General features: G+C 40.9%; 2 protein-coding genes across 2 annotated transcripts in view; both read right to left on the bottom strand.

Moving 5' to 3' along the window:
* Positions 1-1449, bottom strand: part of LOC138008895 (talin-like) — a 13046-nt gene extending 11597 nt beyond the window's left edge. Inside the window, exons 1-2 of the mRNA XM_068856204.1 lie at positions 1384-1449; positions 642-761 (exon numbers count right to left, since the gene is read on the bottom strand). Of these exons, the coding sequence (XP_068712305.1) occupies positions 642-761; positions 1384-1449 (186 nt within the window). The remainder of the gene's footprint in view (positions 1-641; positions 762-1383) is intronic.
* LOC138008169 (talin-like) overlaps positions 1-16369 on the bottom strand; it is a 124773-nt gene that overhangs the window by 38892 nt on the left and 69512 nt on the right. The window contains exons 33-49 of the mRNA XM_068855399.1: positions 16082-16210; positions 14893-14976; positions 13869-14096; positions 13010-13129; positions 12066-12263; positions 11160-11299; positions 10804-10897; positions 10206-10295; positions 9733-9855; positions 8806-8949; positions 7349-7510; positions 6576-6716; positions 6064-6245; positions 4227-4359; positions 3173-3274; positions 2523-2693; positions 1728-1874 (exon numbers count right to left, since the gene is read on the bottom strand). Of these exons, the coding sequence (XP_068711500.1) occupies positions 1728-1874; positions 2523-2693; positions 3173-3274; positions 4227-4359; positions 6064-6245; positions 6576-6716; positions 7349-7510; positions 8806-8949; positions 9733-9855; positions 10206-10295; positions 10804-10897; positions 11160-11299; positions 12066-12263; positions 13010-13129; positions 13869-14096; positions 14893-14976; positions 16082-16210 (2388 nt within the window). The remainder of the gene's footprint in view (positions 1-1727; positions 1875-2522; positions 2694-3172; positions 3275-4226; positions 4360-6063; positions 6246-6575; positions 6717-7348; positions 7511-8805; positions 8950-9732; positions 9856-10205; positions 10296-10803; positions 10898-11159; positions 11300-12065; positions 12264-13009; positions 13130-13868; positions 14097-14892; positions 14977-16081; positions 16211-16369) is intronic.

Here is a 16369-nt window from a genome sequence, read left to right as displayed (position 1 = left end):
TACTGTACAACTACGGGCCTTGTTGATGTTGACACTTTCAGAATAAAATGACTAACATCTTACCAGTGACAAGATGCTTTTAATCGTCAAAGGTCTTGTTTTCAAAGTGTCCAGTAACTCCAATTACACTGGCCAGTGGACATAAAAACTCTCTTAAGACGACCCCTCTTTGGAATGCCGGAGTTGCTGGCTTTTTACGTTTAATGTGGTCATCAACGGCAGTTGAGGACAGTTATTAATTTCTACTACTGCAACCAGCTATGCATAATCTGAACATACATCAAAACAACACGGTAGATAAAGACAGCGTAGAAGCCGAAGATTGTCTATGGGACGCAATTTGACTATCTGAGTAAATTCTGATCCTGTAATGAAGTTTTGTTGTTTTGCCTCTTGCTCAGTGGAACATGCTGCTTCGGCTGTAAAATATTTTACTCTCCCACTTCCCGTTCGTCGTGTTTCGAGTGTACCATGCTGACTCAGTCATCGTTCTCTTGCCTGCTGGCTACCTCCCAGATCTCACCGCCGAAAGCAGTGAAAGTGATTTATGACATGTTTTATTTGTTGACTTCAATGACTGCAAAGACATATTTAGGTTTACAGCCAACCGGTGGTCTGCTATTGTTTTCGTTTCGACCTACCTCTGGGTTGCCAACTGTCTTAACAGCTCCTCTTGTATCTTTAGCGATATCATTGTATATTTTGCTGATATCCTTTCCAAGTGGACCGAGCTTAGTAGGGTCTGTCGTTGATTTGCCGACCTGATGTAAAAGGACAAAGGGTCAAAACAGCGGGCTACTTGAACGAGGACAACAGCTACAGCAGTAAAATAATAAAATAAATATATAAATAAATAAATAAAATAAATACCAACTTTCATTCAATGCAATGAAAGGGAGAGATACCAGAGGTTATCCCTATACGAAGGTATCCGCCGGATATTATTGATCTAGAGTCGATTTTGATGAGGGAGGAAAACCGGAGTACCCGGAGAAAAACCCTCGGAGTCAGATTGAGATCGAATGAAACTCAGCCCAGATGCGACGTCAAGGCCGGGGTTGAACCTGGGTCGCAGAAGTGGGAGGCGCTTTTGATAACCACTAAGTCACCCTGACTCCCCAATTCAAATTACGATAAACTGCGATTACAACTGCATCATCACCAGTATGCTGTTACAAAGACCTTACCATGTCATGCGCTTTTTGGTCAGTTCCTTCATGGTACGAGTCATTCTCTCTTGGTAATTCACAAATGGTTCGTCTATAACTTCACCGCTCTCCACTCGTACGTCATTCAAAGGTCGCCCCACCTACGAATAAATTCAGCCCGTAAGACTGACTCTGTAACAATTTTTTCACCCGCTAATGCCTGTAAATTTCTCACCTGCGTGCTATGCTCTGCCTTTTTGGATTTTACGCCTTGGATAAAATATCCGAACAGAAAATTCATTAACCATAGAAAACAGAGATCATGCGGTCATCGGGGCTGGAAACCAGTCTCACACAAACCCATCAAAACAAATTTGAAGGGTTGGACCAGTGTCTGCCGTCAACGGTGCTGGTGCAGGCATGTAACAAAGTAAGAAACAAGCAGTATCCTGGACAACTTTCCATCACCACCTAAAAGCGATCTTCATCTTTCCATGAAATGATTCTAAACAATTTCGCTGAATACACCTTGTTGTCACAGGTAAGCCAAATGTAAAGTTAGTCCACGCATCAACTTACCTCAGCCACTGCCTTTCCTATGCTATCCACCAAGCCAGATACCACACCAGATTCGCTTGCTGCTTCTTCTAAAGTGTGTGCAAGGTCTTTGACGGCTTCCTTCATCCCCTGAGCTGCCTCTTCAATGGCTGGATGAGCCTCAACAAACTGGAAACAAAAATCATGTCAAAGAGTATTACGCATTCATGAACAATGCAGTCCCTCTTTCTCTCAGTTCGACTACAATGCTGCAGAATAGAAATAGAGTCGCGAGTAAAATTGCGCGCGAACTCGCTCGCTGATCGAAAGTCGAAAGTGGGGACATTGATAGTCCACTTTGCCTAATTTGATATTCGAGTGGGCGCTAATTAAGTGAGATTTTCGACTGGCTGAGTGAAACGAAATAAGTGGAAAATGTTTTTCTCACACACCACTGGGGCATACTTCCATACTTCGAAAATGGCCTACTTGAATGTTATTTTGTTTAGAAATCTCCCTTGAGGCTTGCGAGACAAAACCGAATTTGACCATAAAGCATCATACCAATGAATATTGATATATCGAACATAAAGCCTCATACCTATATGAATATTGATGTACGGAACCCGGCCATTCTCTTCTTGCACAAATCCCATAATACACCTCCTTTACCCTCCCCCCCCACCCCATTTTTTTTGGGGGGGGGGGGGGGTAAAAGGTGTATTATCGTGGAATTTGGACAAGTAGAGGATTGTATATGACAGAAATTGGTTGTTTGGCCATGAAGATACAGATATCAATAAGTGGAGCTTGCTCAGTTGCATCCTAATACCACACCTTCGGATTTCCTCCACCCTCTTTGGTGGCGTACATCAATTGCGCTGCTGATTCAGCCACAGTCTTTGCTTGGTCAAGCAAATCCACCTTCCGCTGAACATCAGCCATGCGAGACGCTGCACCCACCGCAAGATCGGCCAGCGGACTTATGAAACTGGACATCTGTGCTACCTGTAAAAGCCAGGACACATTTTTACACTTAGGTGTCAAAAGCCGACGTTCGGTGTCTTCATCACGCCATTATCAAGACTCTTGAGTAACAAATTATGCGGCGTATATAAATATCAGTTTCTTTGTGTCAACATTAGCATAACAAGAAGGCTCGCAAAAATTCTTTAAGCAAATATCTTCGCACGGAGAGGCGGATTGCACGTTTAAGATCGGTTTATTAAGAGCAAGAATGATGAGCTTTTCACACTATTCTTGCATGCTTATGTGCAAGCAAATCGCTTCTGATCAAAGCTTATCTCCACACTCCTACCCGTTTTTTAAAAAATGGGCGTCATCATAGCCCCTGCTTCCTAGCGCAACAGCTCTGGACATTCCATGTACAGCGAATTCATAGCACTATGCGAACGACATGTCCAGCGAAAACTAATGCCATTCACGTGGATATGAAACACGTTAAAGAAAAAGACGCAGTTACTTACCCTGTGTCCAATATTCTCTGGTTCAGATTTTGCTGCTGCAGCCAATGGATCAATCACATCTGTCATCTGACTAAGATTCTGCATCATCTGTTCCTGGAATCCCTGAGACACGTTCAAAAATTATTTTCAGTACTTGTCCCTCTTGTCCCTCCCAGGCCTTCCAAAACGGAATTTTAGCTTGAATACGCTCCATGAAATTCGAGACCGAAACAAGATCTGGGTCTGTATCTGTTTGTATCTGCTGCTTTGGTTATGTGGCATCATAAACCGTAAGCTTTTTCTTGATTTCACACCGAGACGACCACATTTGATGGAGAGAATAGAACAGACGACCAACCCGCCCGGGAAATTCCATGCCTACACTTAGTGAATAATTGGCGGGTTAGAATTTTATGAAGAAGGTAGGGAGACACGGCATACGGATAACAATATCGTGTCTAAATAAGAACAGATAAAACTACAAAGGCGGAACTTTCTTCTCCTCTGTATTAAGACCATTATTGTTGGTCCGGCCGCAGTTGAACTCAAGACCTCCGGCACTGTGGTCCAGTGCTGTACCTACTGAGCCAACCGTCCGCAATTTAAAAACATACTGCAGTTAACTTAACGATGACCGTTTTCACGCTAGAAGAGACACAAATCGTCTTATGTAAAAACAGACAGGAAGAACAAACTTTTAGTCCACGATTTGCCCGTCCAGACGAACAAGCCGATAAATTAACTACCGCGGCCAATGCACTTATAGAGGTTTTGCACGGCAGTCATGTTGCATGGCAGGAACAAAAGATTATTTTTCCTATGGGGGAATAAATGTTCTTTCTAATGCAAAATATTTTCATTGTTCCTGCCATGCAACATGGCTGCCGTGCAAAACCTCTTAGGAGGGTGATAATGATTCAGAAAAAAACGGAATTTGAACCTATTACCCTCCAATTCCTAATTTGGATTCTCTACCACTTAAGTACCTGGCATGATAGAGCACAGACCTAATTACTTTAAGAGAGTAAAAATATCAACACTAATTGTAACAAAAAGAAAGGCGTTCCCATGTTACCTGCAAAGAGTTTTCGGGTCTTGGTTCTAACACTTGGCTGATAGCAGCGAGGGATGCTTGATCCAGTTGGTTAATTGTGTAATTTATCTGCTCCAGTGCTTCGTCGCATTCCCTCTGACCTGGTGCGTTGTCTCTGCGCAAAAATAAGCCAATAAATAAATAAGTAGGAATGACGTTTTCAGAATGAAATTCGTGTCCTTGTGTCCACATGTCTTGTGTGACGAAGGATGTTCGACGAAAAAAGAAGAAGAACAAAGCAAAGAATTTACATTTACGCAGGATGGTACGACAAATTCAAGGCTTGTGTCAGTACAGCAGCGTAATTTAACACTACAGCGTTAAGAAATTTAACAAGAACAGACAACTAGTCGACTGTTTTAAAAGTGAAAAGGAACACAAGTCGAGTTGTTTGGCAGTGCAGACATTTATAACCAGGAGCAAACTACGGGCCACGACTTCTCATTAAGGTAGTCAAGTCTGATATATATTTCTCTTACTATTATGTAAGATATTGCGTTTCTAGTTTTCTGATTAGCTCACTTAATCCGCGATCATGGACAAAATTCTTGGGCACATATTGCACTGGTTGGGGGAGGGGGGACCGCAATGGAGTTTTGAAATATGGCACAGCTCTGAAATCATAGATACTGCCCCAAGGAATTTTGTCCACGATTGTGGGTTATCAGCACATATACCGTATGACCTTATGGGGAAACTGGTTGCGCCAGTCGGTTTGTAAAACTGAAACACTTCAGATTTAAATGAAATTGTAAAAAAAAATAATAATGATGATTCCATATGCGCATGTTGAATACGAGATTGGTTATAGTTCAAAATGCCACAAGAATTACCCGAATAGTTCTGTTTCTCTCCGATGTTACTACCATTTTTGAGCTACCGTGAACAACCAACTTTTTTTCGCGTTTTTCCATGCTTAAAACATTGAAATTAGTCTAGACAAACTGTCGCGTTTTTAATTGAACCGAGTTAACGTTTAGAGTGTGAACGTGTCAAGTTTTAACAGAAAACTTAACTGTCTTAAAATATAAAAAGGCTTGGAGCATGGAGGCGATCAAGCGAACTGTTTTTTGCCAGTTGAGTTCAATTTAAAAACGTGACAGTTTGTCTAAACAAACTAGAATGTTTTTAGTGTTAAAAAACGCGGAAAAAAGTTAGCCGTTCATGGTAGCTCGAATGGTAGTATCTACCGCGTTTATGTCCGCATCGGACTTCAAAGGCATATATAGAGACAACTCAGCACGTACCATCTCATATCAAACGCTCGTTCGCAGAACAACCGTTATTAGCATATACTAAAACAGCGGATAGCGTTGAAAGTGCGCAATAATTGGCTACTCAAACTCCGACTGCCTTTGCTATTCATCTCCGAGCAAAAATATTGTAATCGTTGCAGGAATAAATGAGTTAAAATCACTTGTTTGTGCTGTATTATCTCACTGTTTTAGTGTATACTAAAGCAAGTATTCACCTCAGTGTCAGTACCTAGCCACCATCTCTTCGGTGAATAGTTGATTCAGTATTAAATTTTCGACCTCGGATATTGCATTTCTAGCTTTCTGATTGGTTCATTCAGTCTCGGTTATCAGTTCATATACCGTATGAGCTAATATGAAAACTGATTGCTTCAAGTGTTGTCAAACTGGAAAACGATTGGCTTTAATTTCCAAGCGTTCAGAATTGAATGAAAAATTATCAAACAATTATTTCATTCGCGCTTGTTGGATACGAGACTGGTTATAACCAACTCATATCCAAAGTGCGCTCATGGAATAATCGTTAAATAACTAAAAGGGCGTTACTTATTCTTGTTTCGTACTTTATAGCGGTGATAAGTCTCCTCATGGCATCAGAAACAGCCTTTGCTTGTTGGGCCAGTTGCTGCCAGCCAGACTGATCTTTGGAGTTGACAGCGAGGGCTTTTGCTACATTGAAGTAGTTTGTACTCGAAGTCGCCATTGACTTGCCCGACATTATCAAGGGAACTTGAGCTGAGCGAGCCTAAGAACACAAACAGAACGATTTATGGGTTGAAATGGGGGGGGAGGGGGGGGGGGGTGTGGAGGTTGATGGTAAGTGATGAAAGTATTTCAACAAAACCTCAACCAAATTGTCATTTGTTTCTTTGGGCACGCGTGTGGCATGCTTGCATGCGAAAACTGTGCTTCAAGGTTGCAGCCGCCTATGTGGACAACCTCACGGAAAGGACAGGAAAGCAACATCCAGAGACATACAGACTGGTGGCAGAAAGGAAAAGATGATGAGGCCGGAAGACTGACTGACTACGAGTAATAGTCTATACAAAAACTTTTCACAATAAAAATAGTTTACCTCTTCGCTTATTTTTGCTGGAAGGGGAGCAAATTCCGGTGAGAGTGCGTACGCTGTGAGACTCTCCACACTGTTGACCAGCGGTCTGGTTGCTGCAGCGCACGCTTCGCGGTTCGCTTCAGACATATCACCAGCAAGGATCTGAAAAAAATGAGAATTGATCTTTTAATAAGCTACGGAAATATGAGCACCAAAAACGTTTAACTTGTCTCGCAACATTGCTGCCAAACTAGTCGAAAAGCGATGTTGCGCGTTTTACATCCCACGCACAACCTGCACGTCTCGCAACAACAACAAAAAAGTGTTGCAAGTTGTTGCAGCGTGTTGCAGAAAAGGTCCTTTCTACTTTCTGCAACACACAGCAGCAACTTGCAAACACACGTTTCTGGTCACGGTTAATAGAAATAATATGTATGTTGTACATCCACAACGGACTCGACAGACACAAGCAAGACTAAACGTGCCGAAGTGGGAAAGCCAACACATAACCTGAAAAACCTCAAAGGTCACACCAAGAAAAAAAATGTATTATTTTTTATGGCGATACTACCTCTTAGTCGTATCTGGAAAGCCGGTGATATGATATTCAGAAGCGAATACAGGTCCCCCTGAATGAACAAAGCGTTTGATTTGGGGAACCGAACACCTTTTTAATCTGTTCCGATGATGACAAATTTCGAAAAAGTCTCCAGTTATTTTTCTGTTATTCATCCTTTAACACTAACTTAGGGCACAGCCATCCGTCAAAGCACCTGCATGATGAACAGACAAACCTTTGTATTCTTGACCAAATTAGCCGTGTTGTTAGCCACATCTTTGGCTGCTTGCACAAACTGTCTTTTGGCAGCAGGATTGTTGGTTTTCGCAGATGCTGCTTTACAGGCATTGCAAAGAGATGACGTGTGTTTTGCAACTGACGTCGCAGCTCCCAAGACCTGATATGAATAGCAATAAAAAGTTAAATTCCAAGCCGCAGAAAAAAAGAAAGGGGTGCTCATGTTTTTAGGGGTCGTCAACTTAAAGCTATCTTTGCTTGAGCGTTTGGTTGGGGGAGGGGTGGGGGGTTGGTTAAATTCATTGCCAGGAACTTGGACCAGTGCAGAAAAAGGCAGTTCACCTAAAAGCGAGCAGAATGGGGAGGAGAACTGTAGCCTACAATAACCCCAGCTACGCAGGCTACAGTTCATCATGTAATAATGTGTATTGTTAAATACCTAGACTTTCGCTCAACAAAACGAGTACTGTGATTCGTTGATTCTTGGTCACGTGGCCCTGATCAAATTCAAATGTATCCCGACCGGGTTACAATTCCGCAGTTGTTGCCCGCTCCGGATGTTTTGTAGGAAAAGTCTTAATATATAACAAAGCACTTTCTGGTCCCTCGGGAAACTAGTTAGTATTGTTTTCCCTCGAGTCCTGATGTTTCCCTTGACTTTGTCTCGGGAAACATGATGACTCTCGGGAAAAGAAAACTAATTGTTTCCCTCGGGACCATACATTAAGTGTATAAAGATTAACTTTTAACACTTTCAGCCCTGAGAGTGAGATTTACTCTGTCTAATACCACGATTTTACTCGTCAATGGGGGCCGAGTCAGACATGAATGAGTTAAATCAAAAATTTAATTTTTAAAGCTTAAAAAGTTTACTTTGCCTGCGATCCGATTTACCCAATAGAAACCAAGCCAAATACATAAAGCAATTGCAAAATTTGGGAAAACAGATGAGAACAAGCTACAATGGGCTCACCCTGCAAGCGGAGCCTTTCTTTTGCTTGCTCGATTTTGGCGTTCTCGAGAAAGGCTCTGCATGAATCGGGTAAGATCTTTATTGAATATGCGCTGCATGTTGCCAGGATACGGTCTCGAACCCAAGCCTAATATGCCAGATCTCGCCGCCATCTTGGTTTTTCATGGTACAGCGGGCTCAATTATAACCATCGGTTTTGTCACTAAACGGACGCTCGCACTGGAATAACCGGTTTGACTAGTCCAGAAGCTCGGGCTGCGGCGGCTTCAAAGAGTTGACGCGATTCGGGCAGAGCCTACTTTTCTCCTCCTCAGTGAAGAAAAAGACAAAAGGAGGCTCTGCTCGCAGGGTGCAATGGACTTTGTTTTCGCTTCTGAACTGCGCAGCAAGCAAAATTATCCACAACCAACGACCACAACCAAAAAAGTCCTAAAATGTTCATGATTGCTACGACATTTGTCAGTTACATTAACAAAAATGACCTGTTGATGAGTTGCTTCTGGATTAAGCAGACTCTGACAGGCTTCCAGGATCTCTTGCTTTGAGTTGATGAACTGAGCCTGGTCTATAAGACCTGGTCTTCCTGCAACGCTTGAGGGATCTGCAACTGCTACTAGATATGCTGCCTGCAAACAGAGATATGACAACTAAATGAATAAAGGCACCAGGGTGAAGGGTTAAACAAGGTTCTAAAATGATGGGATGAGTAGGAAGGACTGAATACTGAGGACTACCCCGGGTGCCAGAGGTCATTTTTTCCCGTTAGAAGGAGGAAAATACATGGCCAATAGACGCGAAACGCCGAGAAGTAAAAAATTACCTCTTGATCGCGCGAATACTGAACCTCATTTCCGTGCTGATTTGACGGTTGAGAAACCACGCTTCTACTCATCCAATCACAGTTGTCACTTCATTTGAAGAACCAATCAACGAACTAGGAAAAATTCTGCCCCAATTTGATGACTGGAAATGAATTTCTCGGCTCTTGCAACCAGAGGATCGTCCCTCGCCTTCTACTTTGGTTTTTCAGAAATTCTATTTTTTCAAACGGGCTTCTGAAGCCAGGGTAACTGAGGACGGGCCCACACAGAAAGGCCGAAAATAGAAACCAGTCAGAGCAACTGAAAAGGGCACCAAATATGAGATCAGGCCTTACAATGAGGTTTTGAGAGAAAAGGTGTTGCCTGAGAAGTTTTTACCACACAACTTTAAAAGGAAATTTATACAGAATGTTTTTTTTTTTAAACTCGTCAGTGAGGGTCTGAACCAGTACGTACATATGAGTGCAACAAAGATTTAGCAAACACGTCAAGTGATACGATTACCAAAGCAAGCAACCATATTATGATGATCTATATTCACCGGAAGTGGGAAGTGAATGCACAGGTAGACCAATCAAGGATACTAACCTGTGCAGCAGACTCTGTCAGTGCACAGACTGCTCCGGAAGCATCTCGGACACCATCATCAAACTCCGTGAAGTCACCAGACTTGATACTGTTTGAAATCCTTGGCATGGCTTCAGTAAGATCCTGTGATAAACCAATCAAGACGCAGTTCAGGTGCAAATTGGTAGTTGAGAATGACAGTCAGGAAATTTGATGTGGAAAAGCAAGGTAACAGGTCTCCTTTCGAGTCGTTATTTGGCCCAAAACATCGTGTGATGCCCAAATGATTAATGAAATTCAGTTCAGTTGAATCTTACTTTGCAGACTTTTCTATTTTTAGTAAAACAGGCTTTTAGAAAGAATGATACTCGCTTAATTAAAATAATGAAAATGAGTATTGTGAGAACTCTGGCCAAAGTAGCAGGCAGGCTACTGCCCAAAAAACCTTACAAGTGTGTAAAAGTACCTAACGAAGGCGTAATAGACTAACTTACTTGCGATTGGCGGGTTACTTTGTCGAGGCAGTCAAAAAACGTGTCATTGTTCACAGGTTCAACTGGATTGTCCAGTATGTTACTGACAGCCTGCAAAGCAAAACAACGACAATAACTATCGTATTAAAAGTGCACCAAGACTCAAAAATCTTCAATTCATAAACATGCTTAATTAAGGAATTTGACGACACTTATATGGAAGAAATACAATTGAAGTGAAGAAAGAAGCAAGTCAATGTTTTTCAGATCGATACATGCAGGTATCAAATGAACATTACAAGCAATCACGCAAGGAGACCCAGGTTTTAACGTGATTTGAAGCTATGCCGGACCTCTGCGATAAGGTGGAGTCAGTGAGTGATCTACCAATTGTGCTACCAAGCCAACTGGTACCTGAACATTTTGTGACTTTGTAATAAACATGCACTTAAAGGATGTGAACATAAAGATACTTAAGACATAAAAGACATATTTGAACTGTGGGAAGAACCAGATTTTTTTCCTTATTGCTTAAAGAATCAACGAAAAAACCTTTAAACCTATTTTTACCTATATTATTAATGCCACATCCCGTTTTAAATGTTTATATAACACCTACCTGAATATTTCTGAGAGCGTTGTCACATTCTTTTTGCCCTGGAGCAGCAGACATGCATGCATTTAGCAACATGTTGATGCTGTCAGTCACAGCTCTGTGTGTGAAATAAAGATGTCGTCAGAAATTGTAGAATAATCCGTCGGACGTTTAGAGGCATTTTTCAAAATGACAGCAAATAAAGTAAGTATTTGGAACACTTACAAGCACTCATGTAGCCCCAATACAATAAAGCCTTGTTTTTTCTTGAAAATGAGGTCAGCAGGTCCAATTCACATAGACACAAAACGGCCGCCATTATGAAACGGCCCCATTACTAACACCAGAATTATGACAATTACGATTCAAGTAATACTGACCTTGCAGCATTAGCCAATAAGTTCTTTGCATTTGGTGCGTTAGGATCAGATACCAAAGACTTCGCAGCCAAAAGAAGTTTGCTTGATGCTGTGGAAGTGTTTTTCAAGTTTTTCACCAATGAATCCTTGGCTGCCTCATCCTATTATTACATAAAATAAAAGTTAGAGGTTCGTGGTAACGTTGACAAAAACTCGTTACTGTGTTCAACAAATTCGAAAATATTTTCACAACTCGTCCAGTCAAGAATTACCTAAAAAATGGTCAGAATTACAGAAGATGCGCCAGCTTTCGAATTTCTTCACGATGGTCAATTTACCAAATCAACTCAGTTGATAAACTGTTATTTGTGTTTCAATTCCCTACCGACGCAGAACCACAGTTTCTTTACAAACTAAGCTTCTTTAATCAAGAATTAGTCTGACGAAATCAAACCAAGAAGAAACTGAAATATTTGTGGAGGCATCCTCTTGTTCTCTCTCAATTAAGATTTTCCAGAAAAGCACAAATTGAGGTGCATACAGGTAAGAACCACAAAGACTTCCAGTGGCATCATGGTTAGTGCGCTCGACTCCGGATCGAGTGGTCCGTGTATCGTAAAATCCCGACCAAAAACCAGCCAATCAAAGTTCTCCACTTAGCCTGAGAATTGCTTGCCACATAATTATGACCAGTATTTGCAGTTAGACATAAAAGTATACACGAACCAAGGTGCTTTTTTGGTTTCTGCAAATTTCACGAAATCGTTTATATTTATTGCACTTCGGGACTTTTCTTTTTGTCACTTAAGATTAACAGCAATAAAGAGCTTCCAAAAAATCTACTCCTACGGTAAAAAAAAAAATTGATTATCGTAACCTTAAATTTAATAACCCGCTCAATAAGGTCGAGTGGAATCTTTCATATACCTTTGCTTGTCCAGCTAACTTCATTCCACTATCCAAAAGGTCTTGGTAAGACAGTGAAAACTTCTTTGTTGAAACCGCAAGTTGATTGGATGATCCACGCGATGCTGATACCATATCACTGGCTGCCGCATTCAGAGCCGCTCCACGCATGCTCAGTTTCTCCTGAACCACTTGGTAGCCCTCTGACGTGACAGGGAACTGTATAGTAAAATCAAACAGTGTCTTACATCTACAGTAAATGAACGCATTTTCGAGAAGAATTTAAGACACATTTGTTTGAGGAACAGACCACAACTTCAATTACGGTATCAGAACTTAAAAATCATTTAAAGTTTACTAAGTACATAATGATCTGTGATGGTCCTGCATGCATTTAAAAGTTCCTGAAAAAACTGTACAGCGACTTAACCATAAACAGCAACATATCTGAAAAAAATATGCAAAACGTTACCGAATAAATGTCCCAGAAAAGCACCCCTTGGTGTGTCTCGGTGACAGTTCACAGCAGTTATAAATCTCTGGGAACAGTTATTGTGGTCGAAGTTTTAAAAACTTGTGAACACCAAAATAAATATCACACTTGGCTGGAGTAGTAGGGATTCAAAGTTGATTACTGCCTTCTGTGCGAGAGGTCCCGAGTTCGATCTCTAGTGACCTCACATCCTTGTTTCGACTACTTTCCATTCTGTGTAGCTTCGGGTAGTTTCAAATAACCTCAAAAACAAAGTACTGATGGAAAGAGGGGGAATAAAATGGGCGCACCGTCGGCTTCCTGAGAGAGAATACCCCCTAGAGGGTAAAGGAACTTCCGACGTTAAATATAAGGTGTACCGTCCTTCAGATGGTAATTTCATAAACTACGTTTAAGGCATGCAACTTTTTTACAAACATAATGCGATAATGAAGTGTTAAAGGTTGACTTCAATGGTCTTGGCTTTACTTACATCTTCCACAGCTAAGCTTTGACTCGAGTTTACAACCACCTTTATAGCTTCATCAACATCTCTCTGGCCCGGCAGAAAGTTTACGCAGTTGTTGAGTGCCTGCGACACTTCTTTTGCTGCCTGTTGAAGACACAAAAGTGTTGGTTTAAGACAAGAATTAACGGCAACAACACTCCACTCTACTTCTCTTTTATCATAAGTGATACGGTTCACAATGCATCCATGCAGTGGCTACTCTGGTTTGGAAATTTAGAAAGTAGCTTAAAAAAACTTACAATTCAAAGGACTAGCGTTTCGACACTCTTGTCTAGGGTCTTCATCAGGGGTAATCCATTTTAAACTACTATGAAAAAGCCTGCCTTTGGCAAGCTGAGAGCTAAAACCAGAAGGCACAACTTGAATGTGAATGTGAATCGGAAAACTGGCAAGGTTCGAACGACATGTCTTACAATAATTTATACATGTAGCTGAAGTAATTACAACAAGTTGCATTTGGTTCAAAATGAATTATAACATGTTAACTTGAAGATTTGTTAAACTATACTAGCATTTCCAGACTTTGGGTAATTTTAATGTACTCTTTATGGTAATGGTTTCCCAACAGGAATTTCAGACAAGGCGAGTCATGGCATGTTTGAACTGCTACAGAAGGGAACAAAAACAAAATATATAGGGTAGAAGGAAAAAAAATTATGGCTTAAAAAGTATTGATAGAATAATGTTTGAATCAGTACCAGGAAAGAGCTGGAGAACACAGCTAACGTTTAATGGAAATAAGATCAACAACGGTTCGTTGCTGTGAGAGCTTAATTATAGAAAAAGGAAACAGTAACAAGTGTCCACAGAAGTAAGTTAGTACCTGTGCCAGCCTGGGTTGGTTGTTAGCATCACCAGGGTTATTCATTGCATTCTTTGCTTCATTAATTAGTTTTGCTGACTCAGAAACAACATCCTGGGTGGCCTTGATCAGATTCATTTGCAGGGCTCTGTCATCTGCTGTTGCTGCTACTCCTCTGGCAGCTGCTGTCAACACTCGCAAGGCACTTGCAGTGTCCCTTGCTGCAACGCCGGTGTAGCTTTCATTACCCTGTACATGAACATTGATGTTGCAATAGAACAGTTTTAAATTGAGTGTCGAAAGTAATTAGCGAGTTGCTTTGGTTTTGCATTACTTCAATCAGTGATTGGTTCAAAGTTCTCGTGCCACTTTTTCAACCAATCAGAAGTGAAACCAAAATCAATCGTTGCTCGCGCATGCACATTTTCCCGCGCTTTGTGCCGGCCACGTGTAATTCCTTCGAGTTTTGATTGATTTACTGGATTGTCTCCGTCCTTTTTGATTGGCCAAAGTAATTACTTTGGTTTTCGTTTTAGGACACTCGATTTAAACTCCCTCTAATCAGACAATTATTCTAGCATAAACTGTAACCATTTCCTGAAGTGCCAATGCAGTCCACATTATTTTCACGATGTCAGTGAAGAAAATAAATCAACCAAGGACAAATTGAACATTCAAATAAATGAACTCACATTCAAGCCAGTGTACAAACGAACAATACAAGAACTAATGGAGGAATGAGGCAACAAAGACGCCAGCAAAATGATGAGAACAAGAAACCAAGATGAACAAATCTTTAATTGCTTGCTCTCTTTGACCATTTTAATAACTTACTATTATCAACTAAGGACACCCAGAAAAAAAATAAAGCAAAAACATTCTTCTTGATCTGGATGTGAAAAGAGTTTTTGAAAGCCACATACAGATTGAAATCAGCCTGGCAATTTTCTTTTAATGAAGTCTATAAATAAAAACATACGAGTAGCATCTCTACAACGGAGAACCTACTACTATACAACACTACCCCAAGAGAAAGGAGACAGACCTGTGAAGCAGCAGTTAGCAGCTGAGCCATTGATGATCCCACTGATTTTGATGTTGCCCCAAGTTCAAGGCCACAAGATTCTGCCTGCAATTTCAAGACAAAACCATCAAAAAATTCACCAAGCATAATTGACCAAAGCCGCAATGGTTTCAAAAATACGTGCAATTATCATTGTATTCATGTCTCGGTTCGAATGTCAACATCTACAGTCAGTTTGGTCGGACCTGTCCAACCAATGCTATGAATTACGGTCAGTCACTGAAAATAATAATTATTAACATTATTAGAATAATTTTAAAGTTACTGCCTGCAAAACTTTCACAAGATCGTGTGATCAATTTTACGTCAGGGTCAGACATTATGGCCGAATACCAAAATGTCTTGAGTTTTGTCAGCATTACTTTTATTTTTATGATTCATAAATCAACATTTTCCGTTCTTCTGGAAACTTCCTTGAGACTTGCAATCGAATGCTGCAATGGGGATACCTCAGCACCAAAGGTTGCCCCATAACCAGTTTGTTTAAACTAAAAAGCCTAGAATAAGTACTTGATGTCACTGAGTACTGGATCTGTGAGTTGAATTTATTGGTACATCATGTACACCCAATCAAAATTAATAAGCAATGTTTCACATCAAAACAGTGATTTGACAGCTAGAACACATTATCTTGCCAAGCAAGAAATTTTTTTTCTTCAGCACTGCCTACTTTCACAAAATTACTTATACTACTGTACATGTATAAGGTGTCCACCAATAAACGTCCATCAAAACAGCAAGATAAGCAATGTAATTAACCCATGGATCATCTACATGCCAGAAGTCAAAAAAGGGTTAGTCAGACATTGATGCCCCTTCCCTGGAGTTTTGAACGTTTTTTGGAATCTACATAATTGTAGAGGAGCTCCACATGCCAAAGGCGTGCGCACACAGCACCGTGGGTAAGAAAATATGATAACCCATATGCATACAACCATACAAACGTCAACCCCTCCATGTATGTGACCACTATCATGTGACCATATCACGGGCTCAAGTTTAAAGCTGACCACTGACCAGGTACTGGGCTTCAGTTCGATCGCAGGATCAAGCCAGGTTAACTTATTGTAAGAATAACTAACCTGGTAACCCCACCTTTAGGCTTGGCTAAATCTACATATTACTTTTCAAACAAGGATTTGACTCTCACAGTTTCTCCAGGCAGAGGCAGTAATTTGCCTTCCTTTGCACTCTTCTCATAAGCTTCCAAGTCATGACCAAGGGAACCAACAGTATCCAAAGCACTATCTATCTCTAGTGTTCCACACACCTCTGCAGCCTGAATATTACACAACAGTACAATTTCATTGTAAATTTTCATCATAAAGGAACCACATGAATAAACAATAGTTATTTTTCCTTGAAGTGGACGTGAATAGTGGTGGATAGTGGTGGATACAATATGCCACAAAGCGTGGCAAAGTAAATATCAAACCAC

The sequence above is a fragment of the Montipora foliosa genome, chromosome 6, assembly GCF_036669935.1.
Source record: "Montipora foliosa isolate CH-2021 chromosome 6, ASM3666993v2, whole genome shotgun sequence".
Classification (NCBI taxonomy): domain Eukaryota; kingdom Metazoa; phylum Cnidaria; class Anthozoa; order Scleractinia; family Acroporidae; genus Montipora; species Montipora foliosa.
This window is presented reverse-complemented; position numbering and strand designations above follow the sequence as displayed.